Source organism: Xiphophorus couchianus, chromosome 19, assembly GCF_001444195.1.
Source record: "Xiphophorus couchianus chromosome 19, X_couchianus-1.0, whole genome shotgun sequence".
Lineage (NCBI taxonomy): Eukaryota > Metazoa > Chordata > Actinopteri > Cyprinodontiformes > Poeciliidae > Xiphophorus > Xiphophorus couchianus.
The window spans coordinates 7,940,225-7,959,949 of NC_040246.1; the positions used below are offsets into that span (position 1 = coordinate 7,940,225).

At 37.8% G+C, this 19,725-nt stretch overlaps 2 protein-coding genes across 2 annotated transcripts; both read right to left on the minus strand.

Annotated features, from left to right (window-relative positions):
- Positions 1-1,066: 1,066 nt before the first annotated feature.
- Positions 1,067-5,250, minus strand: manea (mannosidase, endo-alpha). Its single transcript, XM_028001508.1, has 5 exons — positions 5,103-5,250; positions 3,916-4,543; positions 2,502-2,611; positions 2,297-2,373; positions 1,067-2,207 (listed from the first exon to the last, which is right to left on the minus strand). Exons 2-5 carry the CDS (start codon positions 4,427-4,429, stop codon positions 1,574-1,576), a joined length of 1,335 nt encoding a protein of 444 aa, XP_027857309.1. The 5' UTR covers positions 4,430-4,543; positions 5,103-5,250; the 3' UTR covers positions 1,067-1,573.
- Positions 5,251-6,702: 1,452 nt separating this feature from the next.
- Positions 6,703-18,816, minus strand: LOC114134297 (serine/threonine-protein phosphatase PP1-beta catalytic subunit-like). Its single transcript, XM_028000797.1, has 8 exons — positions 18,662-18,816; positions 13,939-14,070; positions 10,254-10,484; positions 10,064-10,168; positions 9,877-9,948; positions 9,612-9,763; positions 8,438-8,572; positions 6,703-8,333 (listed from the first exon to the last, which is right to left on the minus strand). Exons 1-8 carry the CDS (start codon positions 18,711-18,713, stop codon positions 8,229-8,231), a joined length of 984 nt encoding a protein of 327 aa, XP_027856598.1. The 5' UTR covers positions 18,714-18,816; the 3' UTR covers positions 6,703-8,228.
- Positions 18,817-19,725: the final 909 nt, after the last annotated feature.

The window sequence follows — 19,725 nt, forward strand, 5'->3', positions numbered from 1 at the left end:
TTTTTGGAAACATTTGACCCACACTCCTTACCAGATGATAGCACTAATGCTCCATTGAGTTGCTTGCCAGTGGCTATTAAACAACAAGAAGAACCTATCAGCCCCCAAAGGTCAGCGTCACACCTAGCAACGGGGTCAACCACACCTCCTCACTAAGGGCGTGGGATACTGGACATTTTGGTATTGATCCAACACCGAGTGGTTATTATATGCAATCATATTCATATTTCAGGTGTGATGTATTTACATAAGTCTATATTTTTGAGTGCCAGTAAGATTTTATTCAACTGGCTGAATAGATAACAGTTTTATCAGTCTGGCAAGATTGTATTACTGAAACTGTCAAAACATTAATTTATGATGGAGATTATATATGTTCCTGATTTTTTTATTATTATTTTTGGCTGAAAGGTCTGTCAGAGACTGCTGTCTCTATGATGGAGGTCAGGTTTGGGGATCTCAGATTGTATTTGAAAGAAACCAAATGTTTTGAGCGCCAACAGTACAAAGATATGAATTTCTCTCTCAAATTAAAAATGTAAGCTCTTAATAGTTGGCATTTTAATTCCTACATATGTGCTGCTGTCATTTTGCAGACATCGAAGACAAACTGCAAGCAAAAGCATTGATTTATGACACGGCTGGCTCAATCACTATTCAGCAGAAATCCTTAAGGGTAAAATAGGAGCTCACTGAGAATCTGAGAATAAGGACCCCGAGTTTTAGGAAAAACCAGATGGTTGGCACACTTCTACAGTTTCTACTCTGTTTTTGATAAATCTGCCATGACCTTTTTAACAAGCACTTATTTCAGTATATTGAGAACACCTAGCAAGTGCAAAATAAAACTGAAATCCCTTCCAGTTTGTTTTTTTTTCACCTAAAGAATTTCTCATCTCAGATAACGAGGTCACAAGACAAGCAGGAGTGTGAAATTGTCTGTTATTCATAGAGTTGTACCTGTTCAAAACAGAAAGGCTGGCTGTAACAACCGGGACACTGGTAGAAATCTGAACTGTGTGTGATGTGCTTGATTGTGGGGGTTTGAAAGGCGATGACAACTTTCTACACATCAGCATCTGATCAGTTTATTCAAGTGATTAGTGCAAACGCTTAAGTGCCATTCCAAAACATATCACAGCGAGACACCTCAAATAAGGTGAAAAGAAAATATTGAACACACTCTGCATTCACAATACAGTATGGGTACAGAACAAAAAAGCCACTCTGTCACTTTACTGTTTGGATCAATAAGGCCCATATTAGCATTGAAGACTGGAATGTCTTGGAATATCTGAATTATCTTTCAAGCTCACCTCCTGATAAATCACTTGACAATTAAACGTAAACAGAAAATAACACAGTTCACAGTTTAAGTGCAAAAAATAAAAATTAAAAAAATACATAACTGAAGTCAAAATTAACATAGTGAATGAGTCATTATCTCCGCTGTGGCTTTACCTCATTTAAAATTTCTTAAACAACCAGCCATCATTTTCAAATTGTAGCCCATTTCACAAATTAAATGAGTTTTTCAGTAGTGTATATAATTTTCAATAAATAGGCTCTATGATCAGTCCTGCCATCTTTGTCGCTCTCCACCAAATATTGCTGCCCATTTGCGAGTTATCTCCAGGTAGATGGTCGGCTTATTCGGCAGATAGTCCAGGTACACGGTTTGACCCGTTTTGGGAACGGACGTCTCAATCTGAGTCCCCTCGTGCCACTCGTTGAAAGAGGTAATGGAGATAAAATCGGGTCTGGACTCCAACGCCGCACTCAGCGAGGTTTCGTAGTATTTGCCGTTGATGCGATTTCGAGTGTTTTTGAAGTTCCATGGTCGAACGCTTGTGTCAATGTATCCTGGGCCCACACTCGGAATGAATATGAGGTCGTTATCGTCACAGAAGGCTTTGATAGAGACCCAGTTGCGCTGAGTGGAGCCGTATGTGAAACCGTTGGTAGCGAAGTAGGTGTAGAGGCCGTCGAACCCTGCAGTAAGGATCTCTCGCTTATGTTTCTCTTCAACTAGTAGGGCGATGAAGATGGCGTCATACGGTGTGTCCCTGATGCTGCTGCTGTCTGTGTGTTTCAGCAGCTTAGCCCATTGCTCTGAGTTCATTAAGTAGGAGTCATACACATAAAAAAGTGGAAGGAGTTTGCCAGCGTTTGTCCGGTACTTGAAAAATGCAGGATGCTCTCCATATCTAAGAGATATGCAATCAATGGTAAATAGAAATTCATTCACTTAAAGTAGAAGGTGACTATAAAACAGCTAATCTAGTACAAAACCTACTTATCAATGATGTATTTGACATTGGTAAACATGTTGACTTCATCTCTTCCTTTGTAGGGCTCAATATGAAAAGCAACCTGCAAACAGACAGTATTATTTTTTGCATTTGATTCCAACAGCTCGAAGGTGTTGACATTGGATTTCAGCACAGCTGAACAACATCTGATAAAATTTCCACAAAACACAAAGCTTTTGTCATACGCACCTTTATGTGGTATTTATGTGCCACCTCCAGCAAAGAAGGTATGATTTCATCAATTGGCTCACCATTGTCATCATTTGTGGAAGGGGGATACCAGGAAATAGCGATGACACCTGATGATAAACACAAATGTGAAGAACAGCTACACAATATCTGAGGCAAAAGGTGGCTTTCTTTTTATCATTTATACATCCTTGAAGCAGATTTAAATGTTAACAATTCAGAAATTTTAATTTATTCCTTCCAAGAACTCTGTTTTTCTAGTGATTCATTTTTTTAAATGTATCCATTACTCACTGAATATCTGAGAAAATTTTGCCAAAGTCCACAGCTCATTCTAGACAATACCCACAAGGTCAGAAGGAAACATTTTGGTATCGTCTAGATACCAAAACGTTCTGGGTCTCCTCTGGGTTCTCCTTTAAGTGGGATGTGCTGATAAGACACCAAAAGCAGGAGTCCCAGAAACATCCTGATCAGCTCAATTACTCTTATCAACGTGGAACAGCAGTAGCCCGACTGGGATTTGGCTTCATTAAATAGTTGCCACATGCCCAAATAATCAGCATTTCTAAATACCTCACTTACCTTTGGGGAAAGTTGGAAAATAAGTCAAAATTTCAACAGAGGAAAGTGTTCTTGGTCTGAAAAACTTTGATGCCAAAACTATCAACATGTCAAGAGAAATGGCTGAAACATCTTTCTTGAGACACCTTGGGTCTCATTATTTCATCTCTCATCAAAGTGAACTAGGTCTCTTGACCTGCGGTTCTGAATGTCCCACTTCTTTGTCCAGTTGACAGAGAATCTCTGCACCAAGTTTGGTCTACCCGAAATCACGGTTTTCTCTTTAGGCAGGGACAACTGTTTTAATTTTGGGGTAAGGGTTAAGAGAGAGGTATACTGTATGTTGATGAGTAATGTTGGTGAATACATCAACTGAATTTAAAGCAGGTTGATACAGCTTTGGTTTTTGCTATATCTACGTCAGAGAGCTATTAGGAAAGTAGATTCTACAATTTTATTGCAAAATCATTATTGACTAAAAGTAAAAAAATAAAAATCCAAAATCAACCACAAGAATATCTTTCAGATGTCAAGGACCCAGAGTGCACTAAAATATTTGCCTCTTGGGGAACAGGACAAGTCTACATTTTACTTAGTCTTAAATAAAATTACTTACTTTTGACATGTATTGCAGGGAAGAGGAACTTCTACTAAATGTACATTAATTCATAGTAACATTTTACAATCAAGAGCCCATTCTGCAGAATTAAAAGACGGTTTAGTTCAACCTAATGTCACCTGGGACATCCCTATTAACGACAATCATATCTAAAATGTGTAATTCAAAAATATAACATTTTTAAACACTGATAACCATTGATCTTAAAACTAAGAATCATATTTGGCTTACCAATGGCTGCTGTACGCAACTGCTGCATATGTGCCTCTAAAACTGAGGGGTCCCTGGAGCTGTACGGCCCTAAGGAGGGGTAATAGTTGGCCCCAATGTCATCGGGGGGGTTGTGCCTTCCTTGTGGATATTCCTGAGCAACCTTTGCATCCCAATGTGGCAGCTGTGGATGATCCCAGTGGATGTATTTGCCATCAAATGTGGGGTTTCCATACCACATATAGTAGAAGGCATGGAGATAGTAGTTGGGAGGAGGAAACTTCCTCAATGTGCTTCCCAGCTCTGCATCCTTGACTGACTCAACAGGGTCGCTCATTTTTGTCTCTCCAGGTCTTTTGTTGAAGTCTCTCTGGTTCTGAGGAGCAGTCTGTCTGTTAATATTTATTTCAACCTCACCAGGGCTGTCAAAAGGAGAGTCCTCTGGGGCAAGGGCCTTTAAAACCAGCGTTATGATGACCAGGAGCAATGCTAAGGAGACTAAGATGATGCAGGATTTGAGCCTAAACCTAGCCATTTTTCACTCACTGCTGGGAGTTTCCCATAGTTCATTGTTGAAACAGCAGCGAGGGCCTGATGGTGGAAACGGTGCTATTTAAGGAGGGATGAAGAGTTGTTGTTCAGCCTGGTTCTTTGGGGAAACAAAAATCATGACTTTAATTTCATTCAATATTATGGCCATTAAGATTTTGCAACAACCTACGAATTGGAAAGATAATCTTAAATGAGCCCTAAGGATTTCTCATTGGTGCATCTCTAACTTTAGCAGCTTTGTCTCAGATTTTGCCTTTTCTGTGAAATGTTTCAGCTACAAATAACCAACACACAGCGAGAAGACCGTCATCAATCTGATGACAAGCCAATGTATTCTTCTCAAAACAAAATAATTACACGGAAATATTGTTTCTTCACTTAAATTAACTGTACAAAACGTGTTAAATATAGCAAATGCATATGGCAGCTGGCAAACATGTCAAGACTATGGTGACGGTGTCTTAAGGAAGGAAGACTCTGTTTACTTTTACATATTTTCAGCCAAAGTCAATGTACACTGCCCTGAACTTCAGACCTTTCAACAGCAGCAGCTAACCACGGCTGGGCAGACGTGTTAGCTTTATTCAATAAAACTCTGAACTCGCTCTAGCCCTCGAATAAACAAGGTAAAGTGTTTAAAATGCATACAAACTTACAGTAACAGCGTGCTTTAGTCTTCCTGAGTTATTTCAGCTTTATAAAACACAGGGGACGTGAACAAAACCACCACTTCTGGTTTGGCATTTGTCCTGGAAGGCATCCCAGATCTACAAACGCTCAGCTAGCATTGTAACCATTTGCTGTGACCCATCTATGTTTGTAGATAGTTCTGATGGCCGGGGCTACGTCACACTTACCGGAGAAGTATTGCATACCGCCCCCATCAGGTTGGAAGTTGTAATACATCAAAAACAAATCTGTGAAATAAAAAAAATGCCTGCAATTGAGTTGTACTGAAACATTTAACTGCATTTGTAACAACAAACTATACTCGCAACAATTTTACTGTCGTCACTAAATTTGAAACTATTTGCTACTGTCAGTTCTGTAAATTTCACACTTTAATAATGCACTGTTTCTCTATGTTTAATATTTCGATCATACAATGTGTTTTTTGTTTATTGTGACATAGCATCCATGTATCTATCTATACAAATAGTTTGAAGATAGACATAATCATTGGAACAAAAAGCATCCTTAAAGTTTTTGAACCATTCATTTGGGGTCAGTGTAATATAATCCACAGCTCCTATCCCAGGTGGTTGTTAGCAATATCCAGCTACTAAAAGTGCATTTTAATTTCTTCCACAGTGCAGTCCACAACTATTGGTTACTCCTACGATGTAGCAAATATGGCAAAACAAAACAAAAAACTAACCTATAATTTGAGTGTTTTTTGTGCAATACTCTGTTAAAAGCAACTATGACTTTTAACAGGATATCATTGGTACTACAATTAATGCCCCTAAGATCAAAATAACTGCCCCTAAAAAACTTTTTCAAATTAGTAAGTGTTAGACATTTTTAATTGTGAACAACTCTATTGTGTTTCCCTGGGGTAAAAATATAACAAGAGACAGAAGTCCATTTCTCAGAACTGAAGCAGCTTTGCACATTAAAGGAGAAATACCTTCATTATGACTTCTGTAAACACTAAGACTGCCTCTTTGGGTCAAATTTCCATTACAAATATTTTATGCCCTTTTTTTTATTGTAACTGAACAACTAGATTGTGGTAATCCAGATGAGACTTTGTCCCCGTTTCTTCTGAAGCCCTTTATTTACCAGTTTTATTCAAGTTGGATGCGGACTCATCAGATTGGGGTTCAAAGCCAATTCCTCCCTCTTTCCATGGGTGTTCACTTAACTGCCTGAATGAAACTTTTTACTGAAAGCTACCTGCACTGAAGTCAGTTATTATTGCCCTTGCTGGCACACAGACAGTGCAAAAACCAATGTACACATAGATCCTCTAGCAGACTCCAGCAACTGGGTACAAACTTTACACACACACTTTGCATTCAGGGAGATGCTGAAGCGATGAAGGAAGGATGAGTTAACCTTTAAAGGCATCAGCTGGGTCCACATGAACTCTCACAAAGACTCCAACATAGTCTGCTAAATACTTAGAAAAAGTAAAAATATATATTTTTTAATTTATACAATTACTCTAGAATAGAAATGGAGTTGGTAGTGATGAATTCCATTAGATATTGAAGAACATGTCCAAGAAGATAAACAAAAATGACAACTGACTTTTCCTTTCATCCATTTTATTGAATGTATTCACTTTGAAATAACCTTTTACAAACTGTAAAACAGCTTTTGGTAACACCAAGGAAATAAGTTAGGCAAACTGAAAGTAATCCAAAATTCTTATGAAAACAAAAATAGAACAACAAAAAATACCAAACTAATAGAATGAAAAAAGAAGCAACTTTTCTGTTTGAAATTACAAAAGCATCTTGTGAACAGTAGAAACTAAAGATGGACACCAACCAACCTGCGAGCTGGACAGTGTGACTGTGGTAGTGCCGAATGGTAAGCAACACTAGAAATGTCATGAAAAACCCTCTCCCGTATATTTGGATGCTTGCTGTTTTACATGAGGCGTACACAGTTTGTGCACCGCAGTGCCATATTTATACACCAGGTGGCAACACAATCACACAGCAAAGCTAAAACTACCCACCCACACTGAGCTCTGCTAATTTTCACACCTTGTACCTCGACTGAATGGGTGAGGAGAGGAAAGCTAGTGTTAAGCAAACTTAGAATAAGCAGTTCCAATATTATGGATGGGTTTCTGAAGCTTGCAATGTCATTTTTTTAAATGTTGTTTGATTCATCTTTACCTTGAAAACGATGTGTGCCAACCCCAATGACATTCATAACTCAACCAAATCAATCGCTCACTCACAAAACAAAATTAAAATTATAGAAGGGAGGGGGGGGGGAAATGAGAAAAACTGTCAATAAGAGCAAGAAAGCAGCATGTTTTTTTATGTAGGAGTAGAGTCGAAGTACAGAGAGACGAGACAGAATGGACAAACTGATGCTGAGAATACATTTTGTTTGCGTGGATAATGTAAAAGGATCTGAAGGGCCAAATTTGTTCATTCAAACTGGTCTGTTCTACAAATATGAAGGTGCTCTTTATTAATGGTTAAAAAAAAGTAAGTGTGCACAAGAACCACTAAGAGTACTATACATGCTGTGATAAGTTGAAATAAGACTTTTGTTTTGGTCCTGCAGTGGAACAGCAGTCCGTTAAAACACACAAGAGGATTTTTTTTGTTTGTTTTACTGTTTTTATGGTCAACGTAAAATATTGTTAAACCTTCATTTTGTTTTTATGAAGACAAAAAAAAAAAAAAAAAGAAAAAAAAAATTTTGCAGCTTGGTCACATTGTTCTTTGACATACAAAGAAAGCATTCCCCAACACAACAGAGAACCTCAGAAAACTTCAAGCAGCATTGGAATTAAAACCACCAATAAGGTTAATTTCTTTTTAATATTTTCAAAAACAAAACAAAATTCAAACTTGAAGGCAAAACGACCCAACTGATAAATCACAGCAAATTTATATACACGTACACATTAAGAAAAGAGCTGTCAGTGGTGTTGACGAGAGGCTGGCTGAGTGGAGGAGGAGTGAAGGATTTGGACAATCAGACAACCCCCGTATCTTCTCTCTTCAAGGGGTGTTGTGGGGTCGCCATAAAGGCAGATCTGGAATGGACAAAATGACAAGGAGTGGGGACAAGCCACAGTTGGGTGTTCACCTCTTTTTGGGAGCTTGGGTGGTGCGGGGTGGGGTCACAGGCCGACCAGAATTTACACCGCCGTACTGGTACTTGGCCTTCTTCTCTGAGGGCTTCAGGATCTTAAGAAAACAGAGTTGATATTTGAGTGATTATTTCTGTAATAACATATCAGTTTGGGAAAAAAAAAAAAAAAAAATCACAACTCCAATTGCTTTTTGACTACCTGGAAGGAGCACATGAGCGATTCATCCACACTCATCATGCCACCTGCGTTATCAAACTCCCCGCAGTAGTTTGGAGCAGAGAAAAGTGTGACCAGTTGGCGTTTGGCAAAGAACTCGTATCCATCCTCCACAACCTGTTTTAAGACACGTGGTGTTATTCTAACGCCCACAGCGATCAATAACAAACATATCTTCAGCTACTCTCACAAACTAACTGTGCTGTCAGGGTAGAGCTTACTAAACCACCTCAGAAATATTCCAAACATCAACTCCGCACATCGCACTATATACATTGTATCTTGCAAAAGTATTTGTGTCCTTCGAATGTTTTCACATTTTGTCATGACACAGCCACAAAATTCAGATCTACTACGCAGGTGCGAGAATCTGTTGACATGATCACTGTTTGTTATGCACTCCATAACTCTGGCCTTTATAGACGAGCTGAAAAAACAAAGTTATTGTTTAAAGAAAGGCCAAACACAGAAGCAAGATACTCTGTTCAGATGAGACCAAAAGCAAACAATTTTGTCCATGTGCAAAGCACTATGTGTGGCGGAAAACTAAGACTGCACAGCTCCTTGGACACGCCATGCCAACTGTGAAACCTGCTGTTGTGAATCTGTAGCAAGACATTAAAACCAATGTTTGAAGACACTTCCCACCAGATCAACAGGCAATTAAGAAGTACAGAAAATAATTTCAGTTTCTTTGGTTTTGCAAAGCTGGCAGAGACATACCCCAAAAATCTTGCAGCTCTAATGTTGGCGAAAGATTCTTCTACAAATTACAAATGTACTCCACATTTTCAGATTTTTATTAGTAGGGGAAAACAAATCATTTCCAATCGCATCCCAATTATGCACTGCTCTGTATTGGTCCAAAAATTGACAGAAAGTGACAATGCATAGAAAAGATATAGGAGAACAAATACTTAAAGAGAGCACTGTAGCAATTCAATCAAGCAAAACAGATTAACCATTACCGGGTGCTTGAATGCATGATGCTTGGGGAAGAAGAGGTGAAATGGAGGTAGAAACCAGGGAACACATATCCGCTACCATTAATATAGCTCGCACAAGATTTTAATCATCACTGGTAATTGAAACAAGTCTCTGTTAATTGTGCAAGTGAAACGATAATGCAGGATGTTCAGATTCCATCTCCAATTACCTGGTGGGCTCTGCAGATGAGGTCCAGGTCATGGCGGTTTAGGAACTTACTGACCACATCAGCCCCAAAGGTGAAGGAGACTCCACGATCATTCTCTCCCCAACCTTGCACATCCTTATCCGGATCCGACCACAGCAAGTCGCACAGAAGGCCTGATACGAGCACGTCAAGGTGGAAAGATAGAAAGAGTTGCAAGGTACGGACACCAAAATGAAATGTAAATAAAATCGATTAAGCATGAAGTGTATGCAGATAGAAACAGCACCTGTATCTGGTACGTCTGTCGGCCTCATGATCCTGCGAATCTGCTCCATTGACTGCAAATCAGGTGAAAGCCCTGATAGAAAATAAACACCAGCTTTTGATTGGCTGTATTGAATAAATATATATAAAAGTATATATATATATATAAAAAAAAAAAATTCAACTGCATATCTGCAGTAGACACTCACCTCCGTGGCAGCAGAAGATCTTCTCATCAATAATAGCAGCAATGGGGAGGCAGTTAAAGCAGTCTGTGAAGGTCTTCCACAATTTAATGTTGAACCTGCGTTTGCCTGCAAATGCACAAATACACATCTTAGGAACTAAATATTTTACGCTTTTCCCGAGATATTTGTAGCCCCTTATAAATTCAATTACATTCGTCATAGAAGCCATAGATACGATTGATGGAAGCACACTCATGATTTCCTCGGAGCAGGAAAAAGTTCTCTGGATATTTGATCTTGTAGGCCAGCAACAGACAGATGGTTTCCAGGGACTGCTTTCCTCTGTCCACATAATCACCCAGGAAGAGATAGTTTGCTTCTGGAGGGAAGCCACCATACTCAAACAGCCTCAGGAGATCAGTGTATTGCCCATGGATGTCACCTAAATAGAGGGTGAGATGCAAAGTGTACAGCTGGGATTTTATAATTGGAATATTGTTCATTGAAGCTTAGACAAAAATACAAAAGCTTATAATTTGGTAAAACACAACAAGAAAATACAACAAGAGGTCATTCAGAGATTTATTCATTCAGAGAGTTATTAAAATTTCATTCATGGACTCACATGTCCTTTTTTCTCTTAAATATATATAAATCTGGATGTACATAGTGCTGAGAAAAATATATTTTTTGTTTTGGCTTTTATAAACACACATTTGTTTCAGAGCAAACACAGATTATATCAGACAAAGTATAACCTGAGTAAATACAAAAGCAGATTTCAGGAGATGTTTAGAAAAAAAAAAAATCAAAAACAACAACTCTCTCCCATCCTGGCCCTATGTGGGAAAAGTAATCAGTCATTGACATGCATCAGGGTAAGAAGGGTTAAAAAGCCATTTCTAAGATGTTCGCATTCCGGTAAAACCCAGTGAGAGCAAATATCCACAAACAACTGGGATGATTTGCTGTAATTTTGATTGGCCTAGTCAAAGCCAAGACATCAATCCAATTCAGATTTGCATCTTAAAACAGGCTGTTTATGCTTAAAAACTACCCAAAGTTGCTTAATTTGTATAATTCTGCCAAGAAAAGTCATTTGAAATTCTAAATCAGTGGGTTATTGGAAACATGTTGAAGCAAAAGACGGCATGAGCACTTATGCTTCCGGGGGCAATCACTTGTTCCGCATTAGACCTGGTTGATCTGGATAGTCTTATTGACTTAATAAATGAATGAATCATTTAAAAACAGCTTTTTGTTTTTAATTAGATTCATTTGTTTCCTGATCTGAAAAGCATAAAAATGTGGCAGAAAAAGGTACTCTCTCTTTGACAATTATACATTGACACTGTATAATGACAATGACCACTAGATCGACACAGAAGGCTTTGGGAAAGGGGGCAGCAGAGACAAACATCCATCACAATTAAAGCTATTTGTAAAAAGGAAGCACACATAATGCACCTTACAATTAAACACACCCCAACTTTAATTTTAACTGTTCTCTCAGGGTTTAAGACCAATGGCATTAATCCTTGACCTTTGTGAAACCCAGATGAGATGTAGATGCTCCCAGCAAAGCCCAAGTCTCTGCAGGGGAGAATCATCACTCGGCCAAGACCTGCTTCCTTTTATATCCTCTTGCGCCAACTTAAGGGTTGCTCTAATTTTGGCTAAGTGGTGCAGACACAGATGACTGAAGAGGTCTAAACCACAGAAGAACAACAATTACTGGCTCCATTGTGACACAGAAGGAAACTGAATTTATGTGCCACAATCTTTTGGTAGTACTGTTTCATTACAAGGTAACACTAAATGCAAATTAAAATCTAAGAGAAGCAACTAAAACCAAAACATGTATTTTTTTTGAGCTCATGAAACTGGTAGGGATACAATTTTTTTTGCATTTCAAAGGGCACATTGGTGTTTTATACAACCAAACCCAAACCACAGCTGGCACCAGAAGATATATGGTTATATAATGTTACTCTGCCTACTAGAATTTAAATACAACCTAACCCTCTTTTGTTGAGGTCTGCCTATTCTTAAATATCTCATTTCTATCTAAGAAGCACAACCCTCACAAAAATACCTGAAGAACAAATCATTCTGAAAAACAAATTAAAAATAGAGACTAAACACAGAAAAGTGAAATGCATAGCTTGGTTATATAAGAAAATCCTCACATGCTTCAAATAAATTGCTGCTCTAGGCTGTGCAGACCAGGCTTTGTGGACTGCATTCTGCACACAGGGAGTCCGCCTTTCAGTGCACCCATCACTTCAACGTCAAAACGTGTTTTCTAAATTCAGTTAATGGCGTCTAGAGTTCAAGGATTTATGAAAAATATCTACATATATATATATTCACATTTTGTCATTTTACAATCACAAACTTTAATGTATTTTATTTATTTAAGTTATAGACCAACATACAAGGAATGCATAATGCAAAACCTGCAGTGGCTTTACAACAACAGCAAAGCATAAACAGGATCTCTGGGGTGCACTTAGACCAGGAGACTTCCTACAAACGCCTTAGCCGTTTTGGATTTCAAGAAGAGGCATCTGCAAACTAATTCCACACGGAAAGTGAATGTTTGATTAAAGTGAAATATAAGTTGCATGGAGACCAATCCTGCTGTTTTGTATTCTGTTTACTACTTCGGAGGCTTCGCAGAATAAATCAATTTCAGGACAAGGTTCCAAGAAATACTGCATTGTGAATAAAAGCAAAACAACATTAACAACTTCATGGCTCTTAATGCTAGAAGAACTGATTAATCTAAACACTACTTAAAATAAACCCATACAGCACAAAAAAACAAAACAAAAAACAAGCAGAAAAAGTTTGAATGCGAGGCAATTTGTTATTTTTTTTAGTTATTCATATTACATTTATTTTGTCCTTTTAGTAAAATGTTGGAGCCTGGAGAGTATAGCTACCCAGAGAAATTTGACTGCCAATGATCATTTTTAACAAGGATGCTCCTCTCTCAGTAATGTGAGAGGAGCAAACATCTTCAACCCTTTCTATGGTTCTTCAAGTAGAGGTTAAGCACAACCCACATATGGAGGCCTTAGTCCTCGACGCGGCCGTCGCAGGTTTGATTTCCGGCTTGGTGACCTTTGCTGCATGTCTGCCCCTTCTCTCATTACCCACTTTCCTGTCAATTCACTATCAAATAAAGGCCACTCGAGCCAAAAAAGCCTTAAAAAGAAAAAAAAAAAAAACTTTGTAAAGTTTTGAATTTAAACACTCAATTTTGGAACTGTAAAAAAACAAACAAAACAAAAAAAGCAATTAATGCATTGTTTTCCTTTTTCCGCCCTTTTCACCCCGAATTGTCATTAATTATTTATATTAGGAGCACAGACGACATAATACCACACGTGAGAGAGAAAACACAAACAAACAGTTTGTGCTTAAACAAGGACCATATAAATAAAGTGTTGCCATTTGAAATTGTCTTCAGTGCTTTATATTAGCGACTAGAGTTACTCAACATTTTCTAGAGAAAGTAGACCCTGATATTTCCGACTGACAAAAAGCTGCCAACATTTCTAAATCCAGCATTTTCTAAAGCAGACAGAATGTAAAAACTATGATATAATACATCAGCCTTCTTGTTATCTGCTACAGGTCCTCCCAAAGGGAGTTACCAACGGACGTTTTGTTACAGGCAACTCTTTTTCGTACCCAAATAGGTTGGGTATAAAGCCACCAAAACTGAAAAATTAACAGAACCTCCCGAAGTCTAATCCTGTCATGTACCAGACACTGAACCAGGAAATACTGTTTATTTTGTTTAGAGGCCTTTTAGATTTTCAGATCTGGCCAATGCCACTCAAGAGTTGTAATCTTAAAACATACAGAGAACAGAAAACACTCACCACAAATCTTCAAAGGTGCCTCAAGCTCCAGCAGGATTGGCTGACTGAGGAAGATCTCCCTGGACTTGATGCAAAGGCCACGGACCTCTGCCTCAGTCATCTGGACTATCTTTCCCGGACGACATCCCCGCACTGCGGAAGCAAAACAAAACTGTCAGTGAGACCGACAACTTCCATCATGTGTCTGCTCTCAGGAAGCAGCAGAGGCAGCATCAGAAACATGAAACGGAGGCTGCAGAGGAAGCACAATTTACTCAAGGAGAAAATACACTTCAAGCAGAATCACAAAAAGCTGTCTTGTCAGCAGATGAACTGTGGGTGTAATGATTCTGCAGCTCATAAATGATTACAGCCATACTTTAGGAACCTGGTGCTGAGGCTGTGAGAGGAGCAAACATCTTCAGCCACAGTGTAGGCGATGTTGGCGCTGTAGCTCCACTGAGAGCTCAAGCCTGCTTTATGGCACTGTGACCCATCTTAGAACACTGAGAAGAAAAGCAAGAGTCGCAAAATGCTGGCTGGAGTCAGCAGCTGAATCGGGTGGCGATATGAAAAGTAGGATTATTTAAATAATAAAAAAGAAATGTGGCGACTATGCTGGAGGAACATTTTGCTGATCTTACTTGTATTCTCTTCCAGGATATTTTTCTCATCAGAAAGCCATACCAAACCATTACTTATATTGCTCAATCCTAAATTACATCTTTATAATCTAACCTTTGCTAACCTTCTTTAAAATAAAAAAACAGACAAACAAATCCATAACCAGGTAACTAAGCATTTGAGTGTTCCCTTACAGTACGACACCCAAAGTCCAAGAAAGTAAATCAAGCCTTAGTAACATCCTTTATTATTTGTGTTTTTCTAACAGTCTATGAAATAGAAAAAAAGTTCAAGAAAAAAAAAAAAAAAAAAAAAAAAAAGAGTAAACTATGTATGTGCAGACGGGCTTAGAAAAAGCATTTCTGTTCAATTTAATCTACACCCACATAATCATCCCATTTAAACTAAAGCATTGGAATTTCCTCTTTGCCGCATTATGATTAGTCATGTAATTGAATGTGTCACAAGGGTTAGACATTAAATTAAACATTAAAAAACATACACAGAAAATGAATGTGATAACCCAAAACATTTCAAAGCTTTAGTATTACTGGTGCTAAACATGATCTCTCTTTTTTATATTTGTGTGTGTGTAATTAGCCATCTACTTTGCACCCAAATCCAGTGCGTAACATGAAGCAGAATTAGGGCTCATTACCAGACCTCATCAGCACAGAGGGTGCTTAGCCTGCTCGGCTTTAACACTGAAGCTTTCACTGTCTGCAGTGGCACTCTGCAGACTGGCACTTTTTAAGAGATTAGGTTTATAAGATCACCCAGTGGCAAAAGCTGAACAGAAGTGTTGACAAGGATTTGTGACTCTCACAAACCACAGCAGTTTGTGTGCAGTGCTTAGTAAATCAGTGTTTATAGTTAAAGTGACAGTGCATTCAATTAATTTTAATAGCGATGAAACAATCAACAGGACAGTTTTTACTTTATCTACTCTGTGCTGAAAAATTTAAGTGAATATTTGAAAAATGTTCACTTAATGCATCAACGCTAAAAACTCCCACGCTGTTTGGTTTGTGAAGGCATCAATGTTATTTAAAGCACTTCACTGGAATTTTAGTGAAAATCTCGAAGGTTAAGAACATTTGATTCATTTGTCTTGAAATGCCTTATTTTCTTTTGGATTTTAAGTTATTACTTCCATCAAAATATGTACATCATTTTTCATTCATTTAATGATTACTTTTGTTACAGTTACTTCTTGAATTAGAAGAAAGTTTAGAGAAATTAGTTTATATAATTGAACTAGACAAAAAAGAAAAGATATCGCAATACCTTACTCATGACAAATAAAATATTTTATTAGACTAAAGAAAAGAAAAGCAATCTCAAAATTGCTTTCAGCTAGTCAATGACTTGAAAACGGATACTGTCTGGTAATATTAGCTGAAAGTCCAATAGAAAAAAAGAGACGCACATTTTTAAAGCCAAAAGGATGAAAACAAGGGTTAAATGCACTTAAAAATAATTAATAAACAATGTGAAAGGAGAGAATAATATCTTGGGGACAACTTAAAACCAAGCTAGCCTGAACACAAGGTCAAAGTATTTTTAATATATTGCATCCTAAAATAGGAATCTATAATTGTGGGAGCCCTAAATATGCCATGTCCATCCAACAGTGTCACAGATGCTGAAGTAAAGTATGCCAAGGACGGATGAGTTTGCCTTAGTGGTCAAATAGAGTTCCAAGAAGCTGGTACATTCAAAAGTGGATGTGAACTCAGACTGACCGCAATTTTAAGGATAGGTCAAAAAAACGTCCAACTCTGAAATGTCTCACATTTGTGTTCTGGTGTTCTTGTGAATTTTTATAAATATATGGACAACTAAAGGCAGAGTGAAAGTATGAAAGCATGAATCACTGGAGCCTGATCCCAATTGTAAAACACACCTACAAACCAAGTGCGAAACAAAAACAGACCAGCTGTTAAGTACGCACACAAAGAAACTCTGGAAAAACAAAAGAGACATTATATATTGTGTTTTGGATTTTATTTTATCGTTTTAGTTCTGCGTTCTCGCTCGCATCAGTTTTGTTTTGTTCTTTACCTTCAGCTTCAAGAATTATCCTCTATACTGAAAGAGTAAAATTTGTTACTCGCCTTAAAAATTACTTTGGTGAAAATGAATACAGGAGCAGTCCTCTCCTCCAGCAGCTGCCTAATGGCTAATGCCACAAATGTAAACATTGAGCTGAATGTTTGGGCCTTCAGAACGGCCTGATATGTCTGGTTAACTTCTTACCAGCTAGTCGGATTTCTCTGGACTAACACCATGGTACCAGAGAGCTTACCTGTACTTGGCAAGACCGCTTGGATGATAATACATTAGCAGTAATGTATTATTGCTAATAATTCTGTCATTCTGACTCTGTAGAGTCAGAATGACAAACTTTTAAATGGCATATTTAGTTTGTGTCGTTATTTATAAAGGTGACATATAAGATGAATATGTTTGTGAGAGTGATGCACTCACTACTATTACTACTAATAAAAATAATGTAAACATTCATATTGAAGTTAAACCAACTGTATGTTCACTGTTATATATTTGGTACCAAAATTACATTTTTGAACTTTCCAGGCTGTAAAATATCAAAGTATTTCTCAAATCTCAGTTGTTAGACCTGATCTAGTCAAAGGAAAATAAAAAGAACTTTTGTGTAAGCACAGGCCAGTTACTGTTTTCATATTCCTATAATATAAACTCAATTAAACTAAAGAAAGTGCTTCACCAATGAGTTTCTCTCCATCTTTATGGAGAGTAGAGTAATGCATCCCTTCTCCTCCCTCACCTGTTTCTTTGCTTTGATTTAACACTGCATGACATTAGAAAACCATGACATTATGACAATACTGTTAAGCATTTCAATGATGATATTGATGTCATTCAACTACTAATAAATATTTATTCTATCCATTGTCTATACCTGCTTATTCTTGAAGGATCACTAGTGGTCACTGAGTGAGAGTTGGGTTACACCCTGGACAGGTTGACATACCATCACAGGGTGCATTAAAATCTAGGTCACTAAAATCTACATTAGGCATTAAGGACAGTGAAAGTTCATCCAACTGGCCGAATACATCATTGGCAAGTAGAGCGTGAATGCATGCCAGTCACTGAGTGGGAACGGAGCATGTTATTAAGTTAATGTAGTTTTAAAACCACACATGGAAAGCTACCAGCAGTTAGTGAAAAACAAGTATAATATTCAGCTTTTTCTATATTGTGGTAGTTAAATGTATTCTTTTGCTGCAGGATGTGTTTTTCTACCTTTTATCGTTTGTTTTAAAATAAACATAATTATAGATATCTATTATGATATCAGCATATTTTTGATCAAGATACTAATATATTGAGAATCTTGTTCTGGCCCATGCCCAACACACAAGTAAAAATACATCGATACACAATTTATTGTTTAAAAACAAGTGCATTTCTCCTAAAAAATACTTCTTACATAGAATTAGGGTGTGTATATAATCCCAGCATAAATTAGGTCAAAAACCGTTGTATCAGAGTTAGCACAAATATATGAATGCGAAATGCAAGTGCAGCTGGAAAAAACAGGAAAGCTAACAATCAATGCTGTTGTTTTTTTTTTCTCTGTTATAATGTGCTGCCTTCCACCTGTTAGTAACAGGGCCGTGTCAAACAATTTGCCCGAGGCAAAGCAGAAACGTCCCTGCCCCTCCTTCTGAACATTAACGGTTTAGAAAATACATCGACTTAAAAACCCAATAAAACCTCAAGGTACAAAATACATTTACATGCTTGGGGAGGGGGGGAAAAAGTGAGGCTTTTAAACATCGAAAGCCTCACATAAAACTGCGCCAATGGAGACATGCAGGCGTTCACCGCTGACTGTTTATAAACACGACCAGGCAGCTAACGGTAACGCTAGTCGCAGCTAGCCGGGGGATACAACGGTACCAATGGCTGACATTAGCAGTCAGCGGCTGCTAACAGTTGCCTGCGCTACGTGAAGGGGAAAAAAAAACAAAACGGGACAGTTACTAACGTGCTGAAGATTTTTGAGCCGAACCAGAGAGTCCGAACCTTTACTTCTGTATAACAATACACATTTAAGAGAATAATTTACCCTCCAGAAGCCGAGAGATGAGACTATCCACGTTCAATTCACCCTCCGCCATCTTCACGCTGATGTTGAACAGTGGCAGTTGCTTGATATCCGTAGCGGACACTGGAGGGCGCTAATGAGCGGAAACAGGTGCTTGACGCAAATAAATCAAATAATGACCAATCAGGGACACCAGATTGACAACAGTTTAATTGTTTGGAAGTAATATATATATATACATAAAAAGCTCCGAATATAAACTCAGAGTTCAAATTATGACGGGATCATTTTAATCTAAAAGACTAATAATAACTATAAAAAAATGTACCATTATCACTATTAAAACATAAATTACAACTGTTATTTGTACACATAAGTCATTTCGAAGAAAAATAACGTAATACATCTTTAAATAATTATTTACAGCTGTCACCTGACCAACATATAAATTCCAAACAGAATTCAATTTATCCTGTTGCTGAAATAATAGAAATAAATTACATTTGTTTATGTTTTCCACCCACAAGTAATAGTTTTTTTAAAAGTTGTGTTTAAAAATTACTACAAATCATGAGAGGCCACAGCAAACACATGGAAAAAGGTGCTCTGTGCAGATAAGGCTAAAATTTAGCTTTTTGGTCTAGATCATTGGTCTCAAACTCCAGTCCTTGAGGGCCGCAGTACTGCAACTTTTACATGTGCCTCTGCTGCACCACACCTGAACAGAATAATTAGGTCATTAAGGCTGTGGAAAACTGATCTACACCAGGAGGAGGTCATTAAGTCATTTCATTCCAGTGTTTTGTACCTGTGGCACATCTAAAAACTGCAGGACTGCAGCCCTCAAGGCCTGGATTTTGAGAACCCTGGTCTAGATACAAATGAAAACACAAACAACCCAAAAGTTGATAATCCACCTCATGCTGAACACACTGCCCCCACAGTGAAACATGGGAATCCTTTTCTTCAGCAGGAACAGAGAAGTTTCTGAAATTTTTCTGTACCTCTAAATATATTTTAATATTTATTCCTAAATATTAGACCTGCAATTCTAATCAAAGCAAAGTGTTTTCTATTCCTCTTAA